At 59.4% G+C, this 24,114-nt stretch overlaps 1 protein-coding gene across 1 annotated transcript; it reads right to left on the minus strand.

Moving 5' to 3' along the window:
* Positions 1-3,616: 3,616 nt before the first annotated feature.
* On the minus strand, positions 3,617-23,930 carry MED24 (mediator complex subunit 24). The gene is made up of 25 exons (XM_058041746.1): positions 23,616-23,930; positions 21,396-21,478; positions 20,098-20,136; positions 18,378-18,451; positions 17,104-17,327; positions 16,541-16,652; positions 15,945-16,095; positions 15,635-15,748; positions 14,923-14,970; positions 14,713-14,795; positions 14,295-14,381; positions 13,845-13,956; positions 13,141-13,283; positions 12,504-12,541; positions 11,850-11,932; positions 10,434-10,612; positions 10,242-10,341; positions 9,767-9,942; positions 8,262-8,526; positions 7,024-7,205; positions 6,681-6,774; positions 5,557-5,656; positions 4,090-4,167; positions 3,851-3,999; positions 3,617-3,757 (listed from the first exon to the last, which is right to left on the minus strand). The coding sequence occupies exons 1-25, from the start codon at positions 23,743-23,745 to the stop codon at positions 3,641-3,643; spliced, it is 2,961 nt and encodes a 986-aa protein (XP_057897729.1). The 5' UTR covers positions 23,746-23,930; the 3' UTR covers positions 3,617-3,640.
* Positions 23,931-24,114: the final 184 nt, after the last annotated feature.

Consider the following 24,114-nt stretch of genomic DNA (forward strand, 5'->3'; position numbering starts at 1 on the left):
CCCCCCCAGCGCCCCCACCCCACAGCCTGAGCCTGCTGAGGGTCCCGAGATGCTGTGGGGTGGCCACTTCCTCCCACACCCACAGGGCTGCTTGGGCAAGAGCCGATTCCTAGAAAGCTCTGGAAGCCACCCACGCCTGCCCAGGGCACCAGAGCTGCTTTGTGGGCTCATCCCGGGGCTGGTGGCACTGGGGGTCCCCAACCACCCTTGTGCTGCTGCTGTGACACGGAGAATCTGCCCAGGGATGTGCCAGGAGCCCTCCCAGTGCCCACGGATGTGCCATGGTGGGAGGAGGCTTTCAGCAGTGAGGAAGGCAGAGTGGATGGACAATGTGGATGAGCAATGTCAGGGGAGCCCTGGGCATCTCCCTTGCCCTAGAAAGCCCCTAAGGGCACCCCCAGCCTCTCCCCAATGGGTGTTTGCCCACCCTGGGCTGTCCCAGCTTCACCAGCCCCCATTTCCTGCCATGGCACTGGGAGTCCCCAACCACCCTTGTGCTGCTGCTGTGACACAGAGAATCTGCCCAGGGATGTGCCAGGAGCCCTCCCAGAGCCCAGGGATGTGCCAGGAGCCCTTCCAGAACCCAGGGATACTCCAGGAACCATCCCAGAGCCCTCCCAGAGCCCAGGGATGTGCCACGTGGTGGGAGGAGGCTTTCAGCAGTGAGGAAGAGCGGATGGACAAAAGGGGCACCCCCAATGTGAATGAGCAATGTCAGAGAGCCCTGGGCATCTCCCTTGCCCTAGAAAGCCCCTAAGGGCACCCCCAAGCCTCTCCCCAGTGGGTGTTTGCCCACCCTGGGCTGTCCCAGCTTCACCAGCCCCCATTTCCTGCCACTGGGCCCACGCTGACATCCCATGACCAGCAGCATCCCTCACCACACTCACTCATCCCTCACCCCAGCATCCCTCAATACACTCAATCCTCACCCCAGCATCCCTCACCACACTTAATCCTCACCACACTCACTCATCCCTCACCCCAGCATCCCTCACCACACTCAATCCTCACCCCAGCATCCCTCAATACACTCAATCCTCACCCCAGCATCCCTCACCACACTCACTCATCCCTCACCACACTCATCCCTCACCACACTCATGCCAGCCACACAGTGCTGGGGGGTGCCACAGGGCTCCCAGTTCCTGCCCCCCAACTTCCAGCCCCGGATCATGAACTGCCAGGGGGAAGCCCTCACCCTCGGGGCGGGCAGTTCCCTCCCTCCTGCCCCGCTTACAGAAATCCCCCTTCTCCTGCTCCAGCCCCTTCCTGGAAGGGGCAGCGCCGGTGCCAGCGCCAGGCACACGGAGCTGCCTCGGCAAATATTGACAGAGCTGGCGAGGCCACGCCGGGTCCCGCTCTTTGCTCCGGGCTAACGGTAAAGAGCCGCCCCTGGGCCAGCTGGGTGCCAGCTCAGGGTGGGATCTCAGCAGCCCGAGGCTCATCCCAGCCCATCCTGGTGCTCCATGAGCCCCAGCCAGCCCCACAGCTGCTCCCGATGGGCACCAGGGGCGGTGGGAAGGGGAGGATGCTCCGTGTGTGAAGGCCAAGGAGCAGCAACACCCACAGCCACCCCAAGGGCATCGGGGTCTCTCCTTCCAGCAAAGCCTGGGGGCTGCCAGGAGCTGAGCTCGTCTGGGATCAGATGGGGTCAGCCTGGCCCTGAGGCACCATCCCACTGCCTCGTCCCTGGCCAGCACTGGCACAACCCCTGCAGGACCCCCTGGGCCCCATTCCCCTTCAGAGCCCCCCAAAACAGGGCTGGGAGCCCCACTGGAGTCACAGGGGGGAAGGGCTGGAAGGGCTGGCCCCACTTTCCCCTCTCTTGTGAGTCAACACCAGTGAAGGGGCAGAGGTGCAGCCGCCCTGGCACTGCCACTGCCTCGGGGACAAGAGCTCATGACAGCTCCCGGAGGATTCACTGCTGGAGCAGCTGGCAGGGTGTGGGCACAGTGCCAGGCGGTCCCAGCACGGGGCTGGGGTGGTGCTGCTGAGGCCACAGGTACTCACCCACTGCCCGTGCCCAGCACGGACTGGACTCACAGGGAGGAATCACAGTGAGAACTCACTCTCATGGGGAGGAATTCCAACAAAAACTCACACTCATGGAAAGGCATTCCAATGAGAACTCACACTCATGGGGAGGAATTCCAATAAAAACTCATGGAAAGAAATTCAAATAAGAACTCACACTCATGGGAAGGAATTCCAATAGAACTCGCACTCATGGGGAGGGAGGAATTCCAACAAGAACTCACACTCATGGGGAGGAATCACAATGAGAACTCACACTCATGGGGAGGAATTCCAACAAAAACTCATGGGGAGGAATCACAATGAGAACTCACACTCATGGGGAGGAATCACAGTGAGAACTCACTCTCATGGAGAGGAATTGCAACAAAAACTCACACTCATGGAAAGGAATTACAATAAGAACTCATACCCATGGAGAGGAATTCCAATGAGAACTCACACTCACGAGGAGGAATTCCAACAAAAACACTCATGGAAAGGAATTCCAACAAAAACTCACACTCATGGGGAGGAATTCCAATAGAACTCACACTCATGAGGAGGAATTCCAACAAAAACACTCATGGGGAGGAATTCCAACAAAAACTCACACTCATGGGGAGGAATCACAATGAGAATTCACACTCATGGGGAGGAATTCCAATAAAAACTCACACTCATGGAAAGGAATTCCATTGAGAACTCACTCTCATGGAGAGGAATCCCAATAAGAACTCACACTCATGGGGAGAATTCCAATAAAAACTCATGGGGAGGAATTCCAACAAACATTCATGGGGAGGAATTCCAACAAAAACTCACACTCATGGGGAGGATTCACAATGAGAACTCACTCTCATGGGGAGGAATTCCAATAAAAACTCACACTCATGGGCAGGAATTCCAACCAGACCTCACGCTCACGCGGCAGAATTCCCAACAAGACCCCGCTTGTGGCTGACAGCACAGCAGGGAAGCATCCCTGCCCCACCCAGTGAGAGCAGCACAGGCAGCCCAGCAGCCACCCTCAGCTCCAGGACAGGGTGAGGGACATTTCCTCTCCTGCCCAGCACAGGGCTTGGCCACTGGCTCCCCATCACCCCCAGGACCGAGGGGTTTTGGGCAGCCCCAGAAGCCCAAATGAGATGAGGCAAAAGCTGATTGTACAAAAGATTGATTTATAGAATTAAAAAAAAAAAAAAAAAAAAAAAATTAGGGGGTGTCTCAGTCTCAAAAGTGCCATGAGGCAGAGCAAGGAGATGGCTCTGTGTGCTGAGGCAGCAGCCCTCCAGCAAGCAGTGACAGGGGCCATCCCAGGCATGCAGAGAGCAGGGAGAGATCCCTGGGCTCCTCTTTAAGGGATCCAGAGCACCAGGGTCATCCAGGGCTCCTCCTCAGGGATCCCAGGCATGCAGAGCACCAGGGAGAGATCCCTGGGCTCCTCTTTAAGGGATCCCAGGCATGCAGAGCACCAGGGAGATCCAGGGCTCCTCCTCAAGGGATCCCAGGCATGCAGAGCACCAGGGAGAGATCCCTGGGCTCCTCTTTAAGGGATCCCAGGCATTCAGAGCACCAGGGAGACCCCTGGGCTCCTCAGGGATCCCCCCTGCTGGAGCAGCCCAGCTCACAGGGCAGCGATGGCCTTGGCGGCCACGCGGCGGCCCAGGGGCAGGCTGAGGTCAGTGATGGCCAGGACAATTTTGGGACTGGACATGGTGGACACCTTCACCAGCTCTGAAACCTGCCCAGGGACAGAGGAGAAGCACAGAAGGTGAGTGTGTCCCACATCCTGGGGCACTCCCCAAGCAGGGACATGGATTGTCACTGCACCCACCATGGTGAAGGGCATGAACTGGAGGATGCTGCCACGGCTGCCCTGCTCCAGGCACTCCACACACTCCTCCATGAACCACTGCACAAACTGGGTGTGGGTGCCAGCTGTCTTGGCCCCCAGGATGGAAGAGATGAGCAGGAAGAGGTTTGCTGTGGGGACAGAGAGACAGCGACAGTCAGGTGACATCTGGGGGTGTCCCAGGGGTCGGATGTGACCCCACAGAGCCACCCCCACCTTACCCAGCACCCGGTTCAGAGGGTCCCTCATGCTGACAGTGTGCAGCTGGGAGGCAGAGAGTGAGCTGCTCATGGAACGATCTGTGGGCAGGAACAGAGTCAGGAACAGCTTTGTGCCCCCCTTGGCTGAGCCACTGTGCCCAGCTCTGGCCACCCGAGGTCACCCAGCTCTGGGGGGGGCTTTGCCATGAGGCAACAGTGGAGCAGAAGAGGTTTTTGTTTTTGGGGTGCCAGTGGGGCACCCCAAAAACACAGCACAGATGGTTCTGCCCTATCCCTGTCCCCTCTGCCAGCCCACACTGAGCCCAGGCAGGTTTGCCACGCTGCTTTTGGGGTGTGACACGTGGTGACATCAGTGTCATGATCACCAACAGCAGCAACACACACACGTGTTACACATCCTGTGTGTGAGCCAGATGTTCAACAGCTGCACAGCAGCCCTCCCATCTCACTGTCAGGGTGCAATGCAGCTATCAGAGCTGAAGCACGTCCAAAATCTAGCAGCAAATCCTGGGACAGACCAGGAGGATTGAGCTGACCCCCAGATGGGAAGCACTGCTGGGCACTCCTTGTGGGAAGAACTGGGTCAGGTGTGCTCCAAAGGGATGGGAATCCCTTTGGGAAGGATCTTGTGCACACCCCACAGCCCTAAATCTGCAGCATCCACCTTGTGCTGCTCTGAGGATGCTCACCAGAAAAAGAAAAGCCCTCCCACACTTTTCTCATGGAATCACATGAGTTCCATGGCGGCTGCAGGAAGCAGCATTTCCACATCACTGCAGCAAATAGCCCAAAAAAGTCCTGAATGTCACTGGGAAGAGGTGGGACTGCCTCAGGAGATAAAAGAAGATAAGTGAAATAAAGGGAAAAGCCCATATTTCAACAGTAATGAAACCAAACTGAAACTGAAGGTCAATAGATGTGATGAAAACTAACACATAGAGTAATTTGGGATAAAGGGAGAAACAATGACCTGAGAACGTCCTGACTCACTGCCCAGGAGTGTGGACAATGTATGTGGGAACTGTGACATGGATCCCCCCAGCAAATCCCCCACTGGAGCTGTCGTAACCCGTGACACTGCAGGGACAGGGATGTCACCAGGGGCCCCATCCTCAGCTCTGCCTCAGCCTTGTTAACAGCACTGGAATGTCAGGATTTGGCCTCAGACACCAGGAATGTCACATCCAGCTGTGGTCCCATGAGGGGTGGCTGGAGGGACACAAAGACCCCCCTGAGCTGGCAGGAAAGGAAAGGGTAATGTCATCCTTTCAAGTTGTTCTGACCAGAAAAAAATAAATAAATTGGCTTTTCCCAAAAGCAAAAAACTCCAAGACAATTCAAAAAGCACTTGAGAGCTCTAAACCCTCACCCAGCCAGTTTGGGAAGGGAAGGGGTTTTGTGCAAACACACGTTTCCCAAAGGGACAGGGAGGCAGGGCAGCCATCCCCCCTCCCCTCCTGCACTTACTGGGGCTGGAGAGGATGTTGGAATCCTCCTCGTTGGAGCTCAGCAGCCTCATGAGCTTGGAGGGCTGGGTGTCATCCAGTGGGAACAGGCTGATGTAATCCTGGGGGGAACAGGGGGGGGGGTCAGCCCCAGCAGCCCCTCACCCTGCACAGGGCTGGTCACCCCCCCTGGGCTCTGCACAGCCCCACAGCCCAGGATCTGAGCCCCACAGCCCAGGATCTGTTCCCCAGAGCCCAGGATCTGATCCCCACAGCCCAGGGTCTGTTCCCCACAGCCCAGGATCTGATTGATCCCCACAGCCCAGGATCTGTTCCCCACAGCCCAGGATCTGATCCCCACAGCCCAGGATCTGATCCCCACAGCCCAGGGTTTGATCCCCACAGCCCAGGATCTGATCCCCACAGCCCAGGATCTGATTGATCCCCACAGCCCAGGATTTGATCCCCACAGCCCAGGATCTGTTCCCCACAGCCCAGGATCTGTTCCCCACAGCCCAGGATCTGTTCCCCACAGCCCAGGATCTGATTGATCCCCACAGCCCAGGATCTGATTGATCCCCACAGCCCAGGATCTGATTGATCCCCACAGCCCAGGATCTGATCCCCACAGCCCAGGATCTGATTGATCCCCACAGCCCAGGATCTGATTGATCCCCACAGCCCAGGGTTTGATCCCCACAGCCCAGGATCTGTTCCCCAAAGCTCAGGATCTGATCCCCACAGCCCAGGATCTGTTCCCCACAGCCGAGGATCTGATCCCCACAGCCCAGGATCTGTTCCCCACAGCCCAGGAGCTGATCCCCACAGCCCAGGATCTGAGCCCCACAGCCCAGGATCTGTTCCCCACAGCCCAGGATCTGATCCCCACAGCCCAGGATCTGATCCCCACAGCCCAGGATGTGATCTCTGCTCAGTCTAAGCTGGACTCATGCTGAGCAGCTCGTTACAGCCCCTTCCCCAGAAAAAGAGAAAGGAGAACCCTGAATTTTAAGGTTGGAAGGCCTCAGAGAACCCAGAAAAGCTGGGCAGGGAGTCTGCATTTACCCACCCACTCCTGCCACCCTCACCCTCCCCAGCCACTGCTGCTTTTGGGCACAGAGAGCCCCCTGCCCCACCCAGACACACCTCAATGTCCTCCCTGTGCCTCTTCTTCTGCCGGGCTGAGGCCTGGACCTTGCTGTGGGAGGAGTAGGAGCTCAGGGCACACCAAACAGAGAGCCTGGGGACAGACAGGGACACAGGCAGGTGCTGCCAGCCCACCTGACAATGGGGTGTGGCACACAGCAGCTTCCTCCTCCTCCTCCTCCTCCTCCTCCTCCTCAGGGGGCAGCAGGGAATGGGAACTGCTGGCACTGCCAAAGCCAGAGTGGGATTTGGATAGCTGGGATCTTCATCCCAGCACAGATCATCTCCCATCTCCCCAAAGAGGCCTTGAGGAGACAGTTTTCATTGCTCTGGGGGGTCTTACTTGGCCAGGGCCTTCCCAGGTGGGTCCATGAGGGTGTGCCACTTGGAGGAGTCTGTCAGCAGGTTGGGCAGGATGTGGCCCAGCAGTGTCAGGGTCAGCTGGTGCATGTCCAGGCAGAAGATGGCATAGAGCAGCTCCACAGCCCTCAGCGTGTGCTCCTTCCTTGTCTCCTTCAGCAGCTCCTGCAGGAGGGCAGGGGAGAGGTGGCACTGTCCAGAACAGAGCCAGGACTGTCCCAGCACCCAGCCCAGGGACACCCAGTGTCAGAACTCAGCGCATCCCTCTGGGTGCCCAGAGTTGCCAGGACCCTGCTGGGGGGCTCAGAGACCCTGGGGATTTGATTGTGACCCCTGGAGCAAGCTGCCAGCTTTGTATGAGGACCTGAAAGTCACAGAGGTTTGAATAGTATAATAATAAAATTATCACAGGGTGGAAATGGAGATTTTAGGATTTTTGGTTATGGGGGTTATGGGGAGAAGATGGAGGAACTTGGGTGTGTCCAGCCTTTCTTCTTCTTCTTCTTACTCTCCATTTTCTGCAGTGATGGTGGCACTTTGGGATTGGTTTAGAGTAGAAGTGCACTGTCTAACACAGGTGATGGGTATTGGGAATTAAGTGTAAATATTGTACACGTAGATTTTGGTATAAAAACTAACACCACCCCAAGGGCTGGAAACAATCACCAGCTTTGTGTGAGGAGTTACAAGCCACAAGAGTTTGAGTAGAATGATAGTGAATTTGTGACAGGGTGAAAATGTAGAATTTGGGGGTTCAAGAGGCAAGAGGGAGGAATCTGGGCATGTCCTGTCCTTCCTCTCCTTCTTCTCCTTGTTCTCCACTTTCTGCAGTGATGTTGGCACTTTGGGATTGGTTTAGAGTAGAAGTGCACTGTCTAACACAGGTGATAGGTATTGGGAATTAAGTGTAGATATGTTGTACTTGGTTTGTGGTGTAGAGGGGCAGTCAGAGTGCCTGTGGCTGCCCTGCTGAGCAGACCTCGACTGGGCAGAAGGAAAATTTTATAGATAAGAATTGATAAACAACCTCAAGACAGAAAACTGAAGAGTCCAGACTCGTTCTTCAGCCACTCAGGTGAAACAGAGACATCCTGCACACCTCAGGGCAGCAATTAACAACAGCTACCTGAGAACCCAGGACACTGGGAACACAAACCAGACCCACCATTCCTGCCCTCACACCCTGCCCAGCACTAGGGGGTCCCTCCTGCCCCCTCATACCTTGACCAGGTTGTTGCAGAACCAGTAGACCCCCCCCATGTGCAGCAGGGTGTCGAAGATGTGGATGGAGCGGCTGTCCACCCAGCCCTTCTCCAGCACCTTGGTGAACACGCTGGTCAGAACCTCCTTGATGGGCTTCTTGGGGGGCAGAAGGTTCCAGTAGGGAATGGTGTCCATGCCAGTGGAGGGGAATTTGATCTGTGTGGCCGTTTGCTGCAGGACGTCCGCACACATGTGCTCCAGGATGGAGCTCATGATCACCACGCTGGCACAGAGAGATGGGGTCAGGGCACAGGGAAAGGGACAGCAGGGCACAGAGAGTGGCATGGCACAGGGAAGGGACAGCAGGGCACAGAGAGTGGCATGGCATTGGGGAGGAACAGCAGGGCACAGAGAGTGGCATGGCACTGGGAAGGGACAGCAGGGCACAGAGAGTGGCATGGCACAGGGAAGGGACAGCAGGGCACAGAGAATGGCATGGCACTGGGAAGGGGTAGCAGGGCACAGAGAATGGCATGGCACAGGGAAGGGACAGCAGGGCACAAAGAGTGGCATGGCATTGGGGAGGAACAGCAGGGCACAGAGAGTGGGCATGGCACAGGGAAGGGATAGCAGGGCACATAGAGTGGCATGGCATTGGGGAGGAACAGCAGGGCACAGAGAATGGCATGGCACAGGGAAGGGATAGCAGGGCACATAGAGTGGCATGGCATTGGGGAGGAACAGCAGGGCACAGAGAGTGGCATGGCACAGGGAAGGGACAGCAGGGCACAGAGAATGGCATGGCACTGGGAAGAAGAAACAGGGAAGATGGCATGGCACCAGGAAGCAGAAACAGGGAAGATGGTATGGCACCAGGAAGCAGAAACAGGGAAGATGGCATGGCACCAGGAAGCAGAAACAGGGAAGATAGCATGGCACTGAAAAGAAGAAACAGGGAAGATGGCATGGCACTGAAAAGAAGAAACAGGGAAGATGGCATGGCAATGGGAAGAAGAAGGCCAGGAGACAATGGCACTGGAAAGTGGAAAGGGGGCAGGAGGCAGCGTGGAGCTGGGCAGCAGAAGCTGGGCAGGAGATGGCACAGGATTGGGAAGTGGAGAAGGGGAAGCAGGGCAGGAACAACCCCTGGCCCCAGCTGCAGGGCAGGAGAAGGCCCTGAGCCCAGCTGCAGGGCAGGAGCAGGCTCTGAGCCCCAGCTGCAGGGCAAGAGCAGCCCCTGGGTCGAGCTGCAGGGCAGGAGCAGCCCCTGGGCCCAGCTGCAGGGCAGGATCAGGCTCTGAGCCCCAGCTGCAGGGCAAGAGCAGTCCCTGGGCCCAGCTGCAGGGCAGGAGCAGCCCCTGGGTCGAGCTGCAGGGCAGGAGCAGCCCCTGGGCCCAGCTGCAGGGCAGGATCAGGCCCTGGGCCCAGCTGCAGGGCAGGATCAGGCCCTGGCCCCAGCTGCAGGGCAGGAGCAGCCCCTGGGCCCAGCTGCAGGGCAGGAGCAGCCCCTGGCCCCAGCTCACCGCTCGTTGTAGAACTGCAGCGTGTTCTCCCCGTACAGAGGCGTCGCCAGCTGCCGGATCATCTGCAGGGATTTCTCGCGCTCGTCCAGGCCCAGCATGCGGACGTGGGCCACCAGCCAGGCCACTGCACACACTGCCATGCTGCACACCTTGCCCTTGATGTTCTCTGTGATTTTCTAGCAGAGGAGAGAAGCACGGCCAGGTGGGTGTGCAGCCATCACCTCCCAGGGCTGTGGGTCCTGACTGCAGGGTTCAACCCCTTGTGTCCTCCATGGGTGTGACACTGTCCCTGCCAGTCCCACTGCCACCCACAGGGCACTTTGGAGCAGGAACAAGGGGCTGGAGCCACATCAATTTCCCACTTCCGAGCTCCAAGGCAGCTGCCAGAGGGATCAGGGCAGGAGAACAGGGTACCCCAGAGCTTCTGGACCCTTGGCCCCTCCTCAGCTCCACTCTGCCCACCCAGCAGCCCCACCTGGATCGACTCCGTGCTGAGGACTCCATTCTCCCAGGCATTGAGGATCTCCAGAATGGCAGCTGAGATGCTCAGACACACCTCGTGCCACTTCATCTGCCTGTCAGGGAGAGAGATGGGGATTCAGACCCAGCTGTGGGGCTGGGGGCTCCCCCCAGAGCTGGCAGGGTGGGCACACGGGTGGGCTCTTACACCAGCTTCATCTCAGAGGAGTTGTTGAGGAGGGCAACCAGGGACTCCACCTTGGTGGAATCCGGGCGGAAGCAGGGGTGGTCGGGGTTGAGGATCTTCCCCTCCTCGGGCATGCAGGTCAGCATCCAGGTCTCAAAGAAGGGCACCTCCCCTGGAGGGTTGGAATCCGACAGGATCACCTGGAAAGGAACCAACACGGGGTCTGCACCCTCATCCCCAGGTGGGGACCCTGCTGGGGACCCCCACCCTGGGGTATGTCTGTCCCACCCTGGGGTATGTCTGTCCCACCCTGGGGCATGTCTGTCCCACCCTGGGGCATGTCTGTCCCACCCTGGGGTATGTCTGTCCCACCCTGGGTCTGTCCCCCACCCCAGGGTGCTCACGGCCGTGGGAACAGCGCCGCCCCGTGGCCCGGAGGGAGGGACAGGCACTGGTCAGGCCCCAGCAGGGCACTGCTCAGGCTGTCTGAGGCACTGGTTTCCCCTCTGTGGGTTGTGGTTTCCCCTAACACCACGGTGCTGCCCAGCAGAACACAGCCCAGCTCAGAGCAGAGATGCCAGGCCAGCTGTGAGTGTGGCCACGGGGTCACAGTGTCCAGCTCAAACAAGTCCTTTGTCCATAAGGTCCCTGGGGCTGGGGTCACCTCTGTGGGGGCCATGAGCTGGGAACCCCACACGTCACTTCCTCCCCTCAGCCCGTGTCACCCAGAGGACGCTATTTCTGTCCAAAGAAGTTTCACACATCTGTTCAGCAGCAGCTGGGCAGGAAAGCTGCTGGGCTGGGAGGGGGGGATGAGATCTCATTGGACAGCCCTGGGCACAGCCATCCCTGCCTGGTTTCCCCTCCCTGCTCCCAGGGCTGCCTGGGCAGGACCCTGCTCTCCCCCCTCTCAGCACCCCCAGGTTTCGGTATCGTTTCGCCTCCCAGCACACACAGATGTCGAAACCTGGAAAATTTTCGTGCAACCCAAAGTGGTTTCTTGGGCAGGGCTGGGAGTTCCTCCTTAGACAGGGAGGGCTGACACTGCCTGGCCATGCCAACCAGTGCCAAACTGGGAGCAGTCTGGTGAGGTGCAAGGGCCATTGGAAGCAGCATTCCCATTGATCCCACCAATGAAGCACAGCCCAAGTCCTCAGGGAGGTGACAGCCAGTCCTGCTCCATCACCTGGCACCCAGAGAGCCCCAGGGACACATTTGCAGGTGACAGGCACTGGGTGCTGTGCCCTGGGCTACGAAGTGGCTGCAGGGACAGTGAGGACAGTGGCAGGCTGGCCACTAGAGGAGGCTGATAGGCTGCAGCAGCGCAGGGCCTGAGCTGGCAGATCTGAGAGCTCCTCTTAGCATCCAGCCTCATCCTTCCCCTCCCTCACAGGATCCAGTCCCACCCTCTCATCCCTCCCCCCAAAGGATTCTTACCTCTGAGCCATAGGTCTGGGCCACATGGCACAGCATGAGGAAGGAGATGTCAAAGAGCAGAGCCCGGACTGGGCCACTCTTGGCTGAGGGAGGAGAAATAAAAACCTTGGGGCCTCAGCAGGAGGAGGGAAGCAGAACCCCACAAACAAGGGGGCCAGGGCACAGTTCCCCCACTGTTCCCCCACACAGTTTCTAACCCCCCCAGTGGATGTTCCAAGTGCCTCCCCACACCTCATCTCTCCCAGAGCAGCTCTGGCCTCCTCTGGGCAGCCCCAGCCCAAGCGGGGCCTCCCTCACCATGGAAGGTCAGAGCACTCTGCAAGTTTCATCACACAGAGTCAGAGTCCTTATCTGGGCTGTGCTGACACATCACCCCTTCCAGGGAGGGAGCCAAGGGGCCCCCAGGCTCAGCTGGGGAGAGGGAGCCCACGGGAACACCCCAGATTTGGGATGGACACACAGCGTGTCCCCAAATCCCTGGTGGCACAGAGCACCCACCCTGCCAGCACCCCCAGGCAGGCCTGGCACAGCTCAGCTGGCTCTGGTGCCACAGCCAGTCCCAGTTTAACTCAGGCAGGCCCCAGAGCACCCCAGCAGGGGCAGCAGGGGGGGCACAGCTCCAATCACCCGACGCACGGACGAACGCGCACTCACAGATTTCCCCGGTGATTTGCTTGGTGAATTCATTCAGCCTGCAGGGGCACAGAGTGGCAGCAAAGCACCATCAGTCCAACCACACAATTCCCAGCCCTGACACAAGCAGGGCTGGCCTGCAGAACCCCCCACCAAGCTCCAGCAGAGAGGGGCAGAAGATGCAAGGCCCAGCTTTGCAGACACCCTCCAGCACCACAGGGACGTCACCTCCTCCCTGTGGTCACACAGCTCCAGCCAAGCTGCTCACCCACACCAAGGGCTTTCCCCAGAGAGGGCATTTCAGAGCACAGAACCCCCCCAAGCCACCTTGGAGGAGCCCATCACACAGCCCCACGTGTGTGTGCACTAAGCAGGACGTGTGTGTCTGCAGAAGGCAGGGACACACTGCCCTGCATCCAGGGCTCAGCCACAGCCTTCAGTTTTCTCAACACCCCAGACCAGCCTGGCTCCAATTCTCTGTCCTGTTCATGCAAAGATGGGGGGCTGTGGGGTGCAGCATCCCTGAGATCTCAGCCCTCCCCAGTGCTCCACAGGGTCACAGGCACATCCAGCCCTGTTCAGGGGGCAGTTTAAGGGGTGCCTGTCCCCCCCCAGCCCCCTGGTCACCACTCACAGTGCCACCCATGTGGGCACTCACTTGACAAACTTCCGAGCGAAGGATTTCAGCTTCCCAGTGGCTGCTGCTGCTGCCAGCAGCAAGTCCAGGCTCTTCCCAGACAGCATGTGACCCAGGACCCCCAGCAGGCCCTCAGGGGACTTGGAGTGATCTGCATCCATGGTCTACAAGCAAAAAAAGCAAGAGGAAATGGAAGTCATGGGGATGTGTGCTACAGAGTAGCAGCAAACTCCAGCTTTATGGGTACAGAGCTGACCAGCTGCAAGAGCTGTCCCTGAAACCTTAAGGAACAGGGACTGCTGGATTTGGGAGAGGTGGGATGGAGACCTCTGAGCCCCTGCCACCAGCAGGAAAACATCCCCTGTCACTCAGTAGCAGCAAAACAAGCAGAGTGAGACAGGGACAGGGGGAGTCCCCAGGGAGCAGGGGAGATACACACAGAGAGCAGCTGATACAGGCAGAGCTGGCTGGGCTCAGGCTGCTGGCACTGATGACATGCCACCTGACAGCTCCTCCAGCTTCCTGGGAAGGAGAGGAGGAGGGGAGCTCCTCATCTCCACAATGGAGCAGCAAGGCTCCAGTGATTCCTCCACTACTCCACCCCAGGGCAGGGAGAAATCCGGCGCCTCCCAAGCACCCTGGCTGCCTGCTTAGACTGATGCTGCTGGCAAAGGGCTCCAGGCCTGAGCCCAGCCAGCCCAGCAGGGCTGCAGAAGGGCACTGACCTTCAGGATGTTGGTGACAGTGGGCTCAGCCCTCAGGATGAGCCCAGGGTTGGGCTGGATGTTGGCGTTCTCGGCCGATTTCAGGGACGGAGAGTTTTCCTTGTCTGCGGCCCTGGGGGACCCCAAAGAAGGGCCAGTTGTAGGAATCCATCACTCTGCCTTCCCTCCCTCCACCCATGGCACCCTCAAGGGACAGCCACTGCCTCAGGCCACCACCAGCTGCCTCTATGAGGGGACAAACTCTGCCTGTACCCAACCTGTCCCAAAAGCAGCATCCTGTCCCCCTAGGCCACCATGCATGTCCCAGCTGCAGTCCCCCAGTGTCAGCACAGCTGCTTCCCCCCAAAACCAGGTGCTCCAGCCCCCCAGTGTCAGCACAGCTGCTCCCTCATGCTCCCCCCAACCAGGTGCTCCTTTGTGGGGGTTCCCCAGATTTTGGGGTGGCTGTACCGTTTGTCAATGAGGTTGTTCATGTTGGCCTCGGAGAGCAGCCCCTGCTTGCTGCACTCCTGCAGGAGCAGGCTCATGCAGTTGCAGCTGGAAGAGAGAGAGAGAGGAGAGCTGTAGCCCCAAGGACAGCATTCCTGTCACCCCAGACAGTGCCACAGGGCAGGGGGATCATGAGCTGCCCTGCTGGCCCTGTCCCACCCCTCTGAGGGTGCTGCAGGGTCCAGAGCAGCTCTGGGTGTCACACATGTGACACAGCTGCCTCACTCATGTGGCAGCAGCAGCAGCAGCTCCTCAGGAAGAAGAAATGGGATCAGAAACCAAGCCAGCCCTGCCAGGAATTGGGTTGGTTTGTTGGTTTGTCCCCACACTGAGGACAGGGGGGCTGTGGCAGCTGTGGCCATGCTGGGCACTCACTCACTTGCAGCGCTGGTCGGCTTTGTCGAGCAGAGGGGTCAGCTTCAGCAGGAACTCAAAGGCACAGTTGACATCCTCAGTGAAATCCTGACCAACACAAAGCCAGGCACTCAGCTCACCAGCCCAGCTCCCCCTGTCCCCACCTGCTCCATCAGGGAAGGGTTTTGGGACAGGGAACATTTCCCCATGCAGGTAACAACACCACCAGTCTCACCTTGTCTCCTTGGGGATACTTCTTGAGTTTAACCAGCACTTGGGGCATCTGAAAGACACAGGGCACAGAGTGACATGAGGGCACAGAGTGACATGAGGGCAGACCCTGTTCCACAGCTGGGACCCCCCAGCCCCAGGAAAGCAACATTTCTGGAGCAGGGTGTGCACCCAGGGGATTTTGTGCCCCTGTTCCCCTCTGCAGGGTCCTTCCACCATCACCTGGAGCCACATTTCCCCCATGACCTCTCAGGAAAAAACTCTGCCAAACAAAATGAGGCTGGGCTGAAAGGAGGCCCCTGACAGCACAGTTGATGCTAGGGGGTGACAGGAGGGCTCAGGTGGGGTGGACCCCAAAGGGAACATTGTAGGGAGTGGGGATCACCCTGGGGAGAACATTGGGAGGAGTGGGACACCCCAAGGGGCACATTTTGGGGTGTGGGGGTAACCCAAGGGGAATTCTGAGTGGGTGAGGGGCACACTATGGGGTTGGAAGGCATCCCAAGGGACACAAGGTGGGTGAGTGGCACACTGTGGGGTGGGAATCACCTCGAGGGGCACACACTGTGGGGTGAGGGGCACACTGTGGGGTCTGGGCACCCCAAGGAGCACACTGCAAAGAAGAAGGATTGATTGCTCTGGCAAAGCTCAGACCTCAGCAGGAGCAGGGAAAGGACAGCAGCAGGCAGGGACTCAGTGCTGGGGCTGGGCCCTACCTTCAGGAAGGTGAAGGCTGTCCACTTGAGCTCCTCTGTGCCCTCAGGACACTCGATGAGGCCCACAAAACAGGCCTTCCAGATCTCCAGCACGAAGAGAGGGGAGGGGATGCGCTGTGGGGCACACACACAAACCCTCCCAGTGCTGGGCTGGCAGCAAAGCTCATCCCCCAGCCCAGCCAGAGCCCTGCTGAGGTGTTGATGGGCTCCTGCTGCTCCCCTGGTCCAGGACCAGCACAGGGAAGGCACACACATGGCCTGGCCCCACAGCCCCAGGCTGCCTGAGCAGAACACACTGTCACTTCTGTACCTGCATCCTCTTCACCATCATCAGCTGCTCCACCAGGGGCTGGGTCTCTCCTGTGAGGTTCATGGTGCCCTCCAGCAGCACCACGGCGTGCACGGTGGGGAAGCCTGTCTTGTTCAGCTGCTCTGAGTGGACTGAGAGCATGGTGGGGATGCTGGGGGTGGAAGAGGAGAGCACAGGGTCACTGGAGCCCTGCAGGGACAGATTCCTGCTCCTCCTGTCCCACTCCCATTCCCTGGCCAAACCCCTGACCTTTGCTGCCCCCGGGGCAGGACATTGGAACACCTGGGAGCTCCAAGGCTCAGCCAAGCCCTCAAGCCCTGGGAGCAATTCCAGGGGGATCCAGAGCAGGGACAGAGCAGCTGAGGGCCAGTAAAAGGTCTCAGGGTCACCAGAGGAGCAACCCCTGGGTAAGACTCTTCTGCAATAAATCACTACTAGCTCTGTCCTCTCTCCTCTGCTGGAGCAGGGAAGGGATGGGGAAGCAGAGAGCCAGTGTGCAGGGAGGGAGGAGCCTCAGAGCAGGATTTTGGGGGACTCAGAGTGAGGCTCAGACCCATTTCACCCCCTGAGCCCTCAGGGCAGCAGCACACAGCCACCTCTTGATGAGGGACACGCAGTCATCAGCCTGGCTCCGCAGCGGGGAGCTGCCAAGGTTGTTCAGGTTCTCTCCCAGCTTGAGCAGGGACTGCTCCACGGTGCTCCAGGAGGCTGGGGAGGGAAGGCAGGGATTCAGTGAAGGGAAATGGGGAAACCAGGCAGGCCAGCTCCAAGGCCCACAGCAGGCTGAAGAGGCTGGGAGTCCCCACTGGTGATGCAAGCCCAGCCCAGGGGTCTGTGTGGTCCCACCCCAAGCCCAGCCTGGCACAGCCTGCTGGCCAGACACAGACCAAGGCGTGGGGCTGTGCCAGGCTGTGTGAGCACAGCACACCCAGGAACAGCTCCTGCAGCCTTCACATTAATTCTGCTCCTCTTCCAAAGGCAGCACGCAGGGGAGGGGGCAGAGAGTGGCACAGAGCCAGGGAGGAGATGGTTCCAGCAACAGGGCTGGAAGATGGATGGGCCTGGAGCCGCAGGGACAATGCGGCAGGAGCCGGGCAGGGGGAAGGGAGAGGTGCCAATGACATCTCCCCAGGGCCAGCATGCAGGGACAGGGACGTACAGGTCTCCTCCAGCTTGGCAATGTGGATCAGGGCACGGTTCTTGGTGCTGCTGAGCACCTTCTCCAGCCTCTCCAGGCACATCTTCAGCTGGTTCTCTGCTGCTGCCTGCTCCAGAGGATCCTTCACCTTCTCGGCGTAGAAGGTGGCGCAGCGCAGGAGCCAGGTGAGGGCACTGAGCAGTGCCCTGCACAGGCTGATGCACTCCTCAGCCTTGCCATGGCAGCTGGGACAAGGGAAAAGTGGGAATATGCTCATTGTGAGTGTGGAAACTGAGGCACAGACACTGGGTAGGCTGAGGAACCCAAAGCCAGGTCCTGCACTCCCAGCCCACTCCTCTGCTGCAGATCCCAACCTGCTCATCCCACCAGAATTCCTGCTGTGCCAGGGGGAAGGAGACACCCCCAGCCCCCACCATGCAGCCTCCTCGCTGGCCTCTCCACTACAGGGAAACTTTCCAAGCTTTTAATCAAATTATCTTGCTAAGGGAGGCTCAGCATTGATCAGCGCTGTGAGAGGTGAACGCTTTCCCCTCGTGATGCACAAATCATCGGGGCCAGAAGTTTTGATCAAATTAAGCAGAGGATCAGAGCAGCCAGGAGAGGATTAAGGGCTGGCTCTGCAGTTGGCCAGCGACAGCTCCTTGTCAACATCTGCCACTGATGCATATTCATTGCTGCTGCTTCATTTCATCTCATTGAAGAGCCTTCCTCATCCTCCTTCTCCTCTCACTGTCCCTGCCACACGCTCCTGCCTCCCAGAAGAGGCTGTCAGGGGTTAACAGGAAGATTTCTGAGCTTTCTAAAAAAGTTTTTGTGGCCTGAATTGTCTGGACTCCCCTGGGTCCTGCAACACCAGCGGAAAAGCATAAAGGAAAAAAACAAGGCAGTGCCTAGGGCAGGAGCAGAGTGGGACATGCAGCTGGGGCCTGGGAAGGTGCAGAGGGAAAGGAAATAGAGACCCTCAGACCATGAGTCTTACACCCACCCCATCCAGCTGAACAGGGAAGGATAAACAGTGAGGTCTATCCAGAATAGGGGGGTTTCTGGCAGTTTCCCACAAAGCTGGTGGGGTTTGGATTCCCTCTGCTGCCCCTGTGCTGGCCCTCACGAGGCAGGCAACTTGGTAAGGGACACAGAGCTGGAGGGGGAACCTGCCTTCCTCTGCCAGGGTGAGTATTCTGGGATCAGACAGGACCCTCAGGCTCGGCTGGCTTCTGGTTCTGCCCATGGCACAGCCAGGGCAGAGCTGGCAGTGCTGGAACACCACACAATACCTGAGGCGGTCACAGAACATGTCCATGATCTCCAAGAGCGACTGGACACACAAATCCCGGGAGAAGTCATCGAACTAGAGCAGGGGAACACAGAGAGGCTTCACACGGGGACTGCTCCGGCAGCTCCACACGAGCTCAAGCCCTTCCTCCAGGGCCGGGCCAAGCTCTGCGGCCACAGGACACTCCCCCTGGCAGCTGCCCAGAAGCCACTTGAATGAGAAGTAGGTCAGGGCTGTCTGTCGGCCAGGTCATGCCCTCCCGGGGTTGTGAGAGGCGCTGGGGCCGCGGCAGCAGCGCCGGGGCTGCGTTTTCCCCGCAGCCTCAGGCCGGGGCTGCGGCGGGCCGGCCGCCAGCCCCCTGCCCACCCCCGGCTCGCTGGGGCTGGCAGCGCCATCGGCCCGGCCGGCCGCGGGGCTGGGGGCGGCGGGCAGCAGAAGCGCGGCCCCCCCGCCTCCTCCCGGAGCAGATGGGGAGCCCCGCCGGGCCGGAGCTTGCCCGCAGCTCCGCGCTGGGCCCACGCTGCGCTGAAGGAGGAAGGCTCGGCTGTCAAGGTCAGCGCTGTGCCCGCCCCTCCGAACGGGCAGAGACGAGGCACGGGCAAACAGCAACGAGCCCGAACCCTTTGGAGCTGAGCTGGGCTGGGCTCTGCTCTATCCTCCCCTCTGAGACCCCTGGAGGGGTCCCCACCTCGCCAGGGCTTCGAGCTCAGCCTCCAGTTCCCCAAAATTTTCAACGCTGACTGCAAGCGAAGTTCTCCCCTCCATCCCCATAACAACAGAAATCATTCTCCCTGAAGTCATTCCTCCTTTGGTCACCCTGAGTCGGGGGCCTGAGGTGACCCTGCCAAGGAGGAGAGTGGAGGGTCTTTCATAGCCTGTGAGGAGCGTCCCAACACCAAACAGAGGCAGCCATGGAGGGTGCTCAGTGTCCCCATGGAAGCAGCACAGGGACACAGAGGCAGCCATGGAGGGCGCTCAGTGTCCCCAAGGAAGCAGCACAGGGACACAGAGGCAGCCATGGAGGGCGCTCAGTGTCCCCATGGAAGGAGCACAGGGACACAGAGGCAGCCATGGAGGGCGCTCAGTGTCCCCATGGAAGGAGCACAGGGACACAGAGGCAGCCATGGAGGGCGCTCAGTGTCCCCAAGGAAGGAGCACAGGGACACAGAGGCAGCCATGGAGGGTGCTCAGTGTCCCCATGGAAGGAGCACAGGGACACAGAGGCAGCCATGGAGGGCGCTCAGTGTCCCCAAGGAAGGAGCACAGGGACACAGAGGCAGCCATGGAGGGCGCTCAGTGTCCCCAAGGAAGCAGCACAGGGACACAGAGCACAGCTGAGCGTGGTGTGTGTGGCTGTAACCCAGCTCCTCCATGGCCAGCTCTGATCCCCACAGCGCTGCCAGCACGGCCGGCCACAGCAGGATGTGGTTTCCAGCATTTTGGGATGAGGTTACACACAGGCAGGAGCCTGCCAGGCCCCCCAGGGCAGACGGACAAGGCACTGACACCTCCAAAAACCCCCTGGGACCCACGGCAGCCCATCCCCAGGGGGACACAGAAAGGCTTGGGCGTTAATCTGCGCCGGCTGCCCGCTGCTGACTCAGCCCAGGACGTCGCTTTCCACTTGACCTATATTTGGTGGGAGCTTGTGGGGAGGGAAAGGGATTTGTGGGGTTGTGGGTGAAGAGTGAAACCTCTGAGAGCACCTGGCAGAGCCCTACCTTGCTGATGGCCATCAGCACCGTGGAATAGGACACCATCTACAAGAGAGAAAGCCAAAACAAGCGCGGTGTGGCAGGGGCTGTTGCTGAGGAACGGCAAGGTCAGGGCACGGCCCCGCTGCCTGTCACCGCAGACGGGGCCAGGGCTGGGCCACTGACCCGGCACAAATCCAAACAGACATTTTTAGGTGATGGCTGATGCGTTTCACACAAACTTTAGGCGATATTAAATGCCAGGATATGGAATTGTGGAGCTCAGAGAGAGTGCAGAGCCTCTTGGCGGGCAGAATTGCCACCCTGGGCGATGGCAGAGGCTATTTATGGAAACATCCCTGCCCAGGGCACAGGCTGAGCCCTCCACTGCCTGCCCCGGCCCCACAGAGGCTCACATGGGGGTTTGGGGTGTCTGTTGAGCCCCAGAGAGGCTCACATGGGGGTTTGGGGTGTCTGCCCAACCCCAAAGAGGCTCACATGAGGGTTTGGGGTGTCTGTCCAGCCCCAGAGAGGCTCACATGGGGGTTTGGGGTGTCTGCCCAACCCCAAAGAGGCTCACATGAGGGTTTGGGGTGTCTGCCCAGCCCCAGAGAGGCTCACATGAGGGTTTGGGGTGTCTGTTGAGCCCCAGAGAGGCTCAAATGGGGGTTTGGGGTGTCTGCCCCAGCTCCAAAGAGGCTCACATGGAGGTTTGGGGTGTCTGCCCCAGCTCCAAAGAGGCTCACATGGGGGTTTGGGGTGTCTGCCCAGCCCCAGAGAGGCTCACATGGGGGTTTGGGGTGTCTGCCCAGTCCCAGAGAGGCTCACATGGGGGTTTGGGGTGTCTGTCCAACCCCAGAGAGGCTCACATGGGGGTTTGGGGTGTCTGCCCAGTCCCAGAGAGGCTCACATGGGGGTTGGGGGTGTCTGCCCAGCCCCAGAGAGGCTCACATGAGGGTTTGGGGTGTCTGCCCCAGCCCCAGAGAGGCTCACATGAGGGTTTGGGGTGTCAGCCCAGCTCCAAAGAGGCTCACATGGGGGTTTGAGGTGTCTGCTCCGGCCCCACAGAGGCTCACATGGGGGTTTGGGGTGTCTGTTGAGCCCCACAGAGGCTCACATGAGGGTTTGGGGTGTCTGTTGAGCCCCACAGAGGCTCACATGGGGGTTTGGGGTGTCTGTTGAGCCCCACAGAGGCTCACATGGGGGTTTGGGGTGTCTGCCCAACCCCAGAGAGGCTCACATGGGGGTCTGGGGACACCCCAGTTGCTTTGCCCAGCCTCACTGAGGCTGCAAGGTGACCCCCAGCAGCAGCAGCAGGTCCTTACCTGGGAGCTGATGGCGTATTTCAGGTAGGACAAGATGAGTGGGTTTGGGGACGGCCCAATCATGGCCTGCTCCAGCAGAGCCTCTGCAAGGAAAGAGGGTCCCAGGTCAGCACATGGGGACACACAGACACACTCTGCTCTCCCCTCATCCCCCAGGGAAGCTGGCAAAGTCCAACTGTACCAACCACAGAGACTCCAAACCTGTTTTCTCCTCGATTCACCAAATCCCACAACTTTCTAATCCCTGAATAATTCAGGCAGAGCTCACAGCCTCCTGCTCCAGCCCCGAAACTGCTGCTGCTGCTGCTCTCCACATTCTCCTCCCTCCTCCCACTTCTTGCCAGGAGGCTCCTGCAGCCTCCACTGAGTGTCTTTTACCCAGGCACCTGGGGCTGAGCTTGGGGCCACCAGTCCCCTGCGCTGGGCGCAGCCCTGCCCGTCTGGCCCTCGGTGGCCTGAGGGGCTCTGCCCGTCCCATCTGCTCAGCCAAGCCTTTAATTGCCCATTTGAGCCATGGCAGAGTGCAGGAAGCACCTCCCTGAGCAGGCCCCGGGCTGCAGAGCAGCCTGCAAGTAGGTCAGAGCACCCAGATGTAAAAGGGGGAGCAGCAGCTCGGCGGGAAGTCGTCACCCCAAAGATGAGGAGGAGGAGGAGGCACCATCAGATCCTGAGTGCAGGAGACTCCCTGGGTGTCCCTCCGAGGCTGAATCCTCGGCCAGGAGGGTCTGGGATGAGGACAGAAGGCTGGTGGGCAGCCATCCCCTCCCCAGCCCATGGCACAGTGTCACCACGAGCCAGCCACATGCTGCTCCCTGCTGCAGACGTGCCAGGCCCTGCCGTGATCCTGGCACCTCGTGCCAGCTCTCCCTCCTTTGTACTTCCAAGCTAAGCTTGGCAAAGGACAGCTCTGGGGGCTGTGGTGAGGAAGGGGAGCTGCTGTTCCAGCCATCAGGACCTCGGGAATGGGGTGCAAACAATGCTCAGAGTCAGGGCCAGCATCCTGCCCGTGTGGCTCCCAAAAGGAAAAGGGGGACATGGCTCCTTCTCCTCCCTGGCTGCCCCAAAGACACCACTGAGCCCTGGCTAAATGTGGGCCAGGAGAAACCCATTCCTGCAGAAATAATAGGGAATTATCCTCTCTGTGTGGCTGGTTTTGGGGGGATACACAGATGAGGCCAAGCCAAGCACCCTGCAGGCCACAGAGGAGCAGGAGCTGGTGGCACCAGGGTGGCCACAGACACCTGGGAGCCCCAGGGAGCAGCTGGGCAGCAGCAGCAGGGCTGGCCCTCGAGCCAAGCACCCCCATCCCCAGCAAATCCATCCCCAGCAAATCCATCCCCAGCAAATCCCTCTCCCCACGGCCACAGCTCGGAGATGACAAACCCAGCAGCAGGGACAGCGTGTGACAAAAAAAAACAGGCACTGACACAAAACCCAACGGGAGGGTGGGGAGAAGGGAAAAACATGAACAGGGGAAAGATCCCCACACTCAGAGGAGTGAGAGCTGCTGCCTGTGTGGGGCTGGCTCCTTTAAACCCCCTGGAGCAGCAGCAGCTCTGTTTATTTATCCCGGGACTTGCAGCACAGGGAAAATCCCAGCACCAAGTTTCTATAATTAGCAGGAGAGCCTGGCAAATCTTTAAACCAGTCCTAGCCCTTGGCAGGATTTCTGTGAAATGCCCTTGAATTGGGCTGGGAAGCAGCCTTGGGAGCAGCACCTGGCTCCTGTGCAGTGCTAGAATCAGGAAATCAGGGAATCATTAAAGCTGGAAAGACCTCCAGGAACATCTCACCATAACCCAAAGCCCCTGGAGCCACATCCACGTGGTAGCTCCACCACAGCCTGTTCCAACACCTTTTCAATGAAGAAATTTCTCCTCATTTCCAACTTAATTCTCTCCTGGCTCAACTTGAAGCTGCTTCTCTTGTCCCAAAAGCCACGCTGTGCTGACTCCTGAAACCTCCCATGGGGGAAAAGGAGGGAATGACCCCAAAACGGGGGGAACAGTTGGGAATGGGCTGACATGGTTGGGAATGGGAATTCTGGGGTGAAAAGCAGTGTGGGAAGGGAAGGGAAGGAGGGGTCCAAATGCAACAGGCACCCCCATAACACCCCAAAAGGGAGAACACTTGGGGCAACACCCAAATACACGCGTGGGGACCCCCAAAAGAGCCCAGTGTGCCCAGTAAGGAGGGGGAACCCCTCGCCTCCCCCCAGACCTGCCAAGTTGAGGATGTCCCAGGTGGCTCCGCGGGGGAAGAACCGCTTCATGTTTATGGCCCATTGATAGTCGCTCCAGCGCTCCTTCCAGGCCTGCAGGATGGCCTGCTTCAGGTTCACCACCTTCATGGTCACCCTGCGGACGGACAGCTCAAGGCGAGGGGGACGGGGCCCTGAGCCCAGAGCGGGCCGGGGAGCGCGGGGAAGCGGCCCAGCGGTTTCGCAGGGCTGCACCTCGGGGTGTGCCCGCTCCCCGGGCCTGGAGGAGCTCGGAGCCGCCCCGGAGCCCCCCGGAGCCCCCGAGGTTCGGTGCCCGCGGGTCCTGCCGGGTCCCGCCGCCCCTCACCGCGGCCCGGCGCCGCCCTCAGCGCCTGGGCACCGCCATTGCGGCACCTGCCAACAAGCCGCGCGCTGATTGGGCGGCGGGGCAGGGCGGGCGCGGGGGGTGATGGGAGTTGTAGTTCGGGAGGGCTAGGCCGGGCGGGGGCGGGAGTGTGT

The sequence above is a fragment of the Melospiza georgiana genome, chromosome 28 (genome assembly GCF_028018845.1).
Source record: "Melospiza georgiana isolate bMelGeo1 chromosome 28, bMelGeo1.pri, whole genome shotgun sequence".
In the NCBI taxonomy this organism is placed as follows: domain Eukaryota; kingdom Metazoa; phylum Chordata; class Aves; order Passeriformes; family Passerellidae; genus Melospiza; species Melospiza georgiana.

Coding starts and splice junctions, on each gene's coding strand:
- MED24 (XM_058041746.1), bottom strand. CDS start 23,745: ATGAAGGTGGTGAACCTGAAGCAGGCCATCCTGCAGGCCTGGAAGGAG. Junction 4,168..5,556: donor CAACATCCTCTCCAGCCCCA/GTAAGTGCAGGA, acceptor TCCTGCCCACAG/ATCGTTCCATGAGCAGCTCA. Junction 3,758..3,850: donor AGTTCATGCCCTTCACCATG/GTGGGTGCAGTG, acceptor GTCCCTGGGCAG/GTTTCAGAGCTGGTGAAGGT.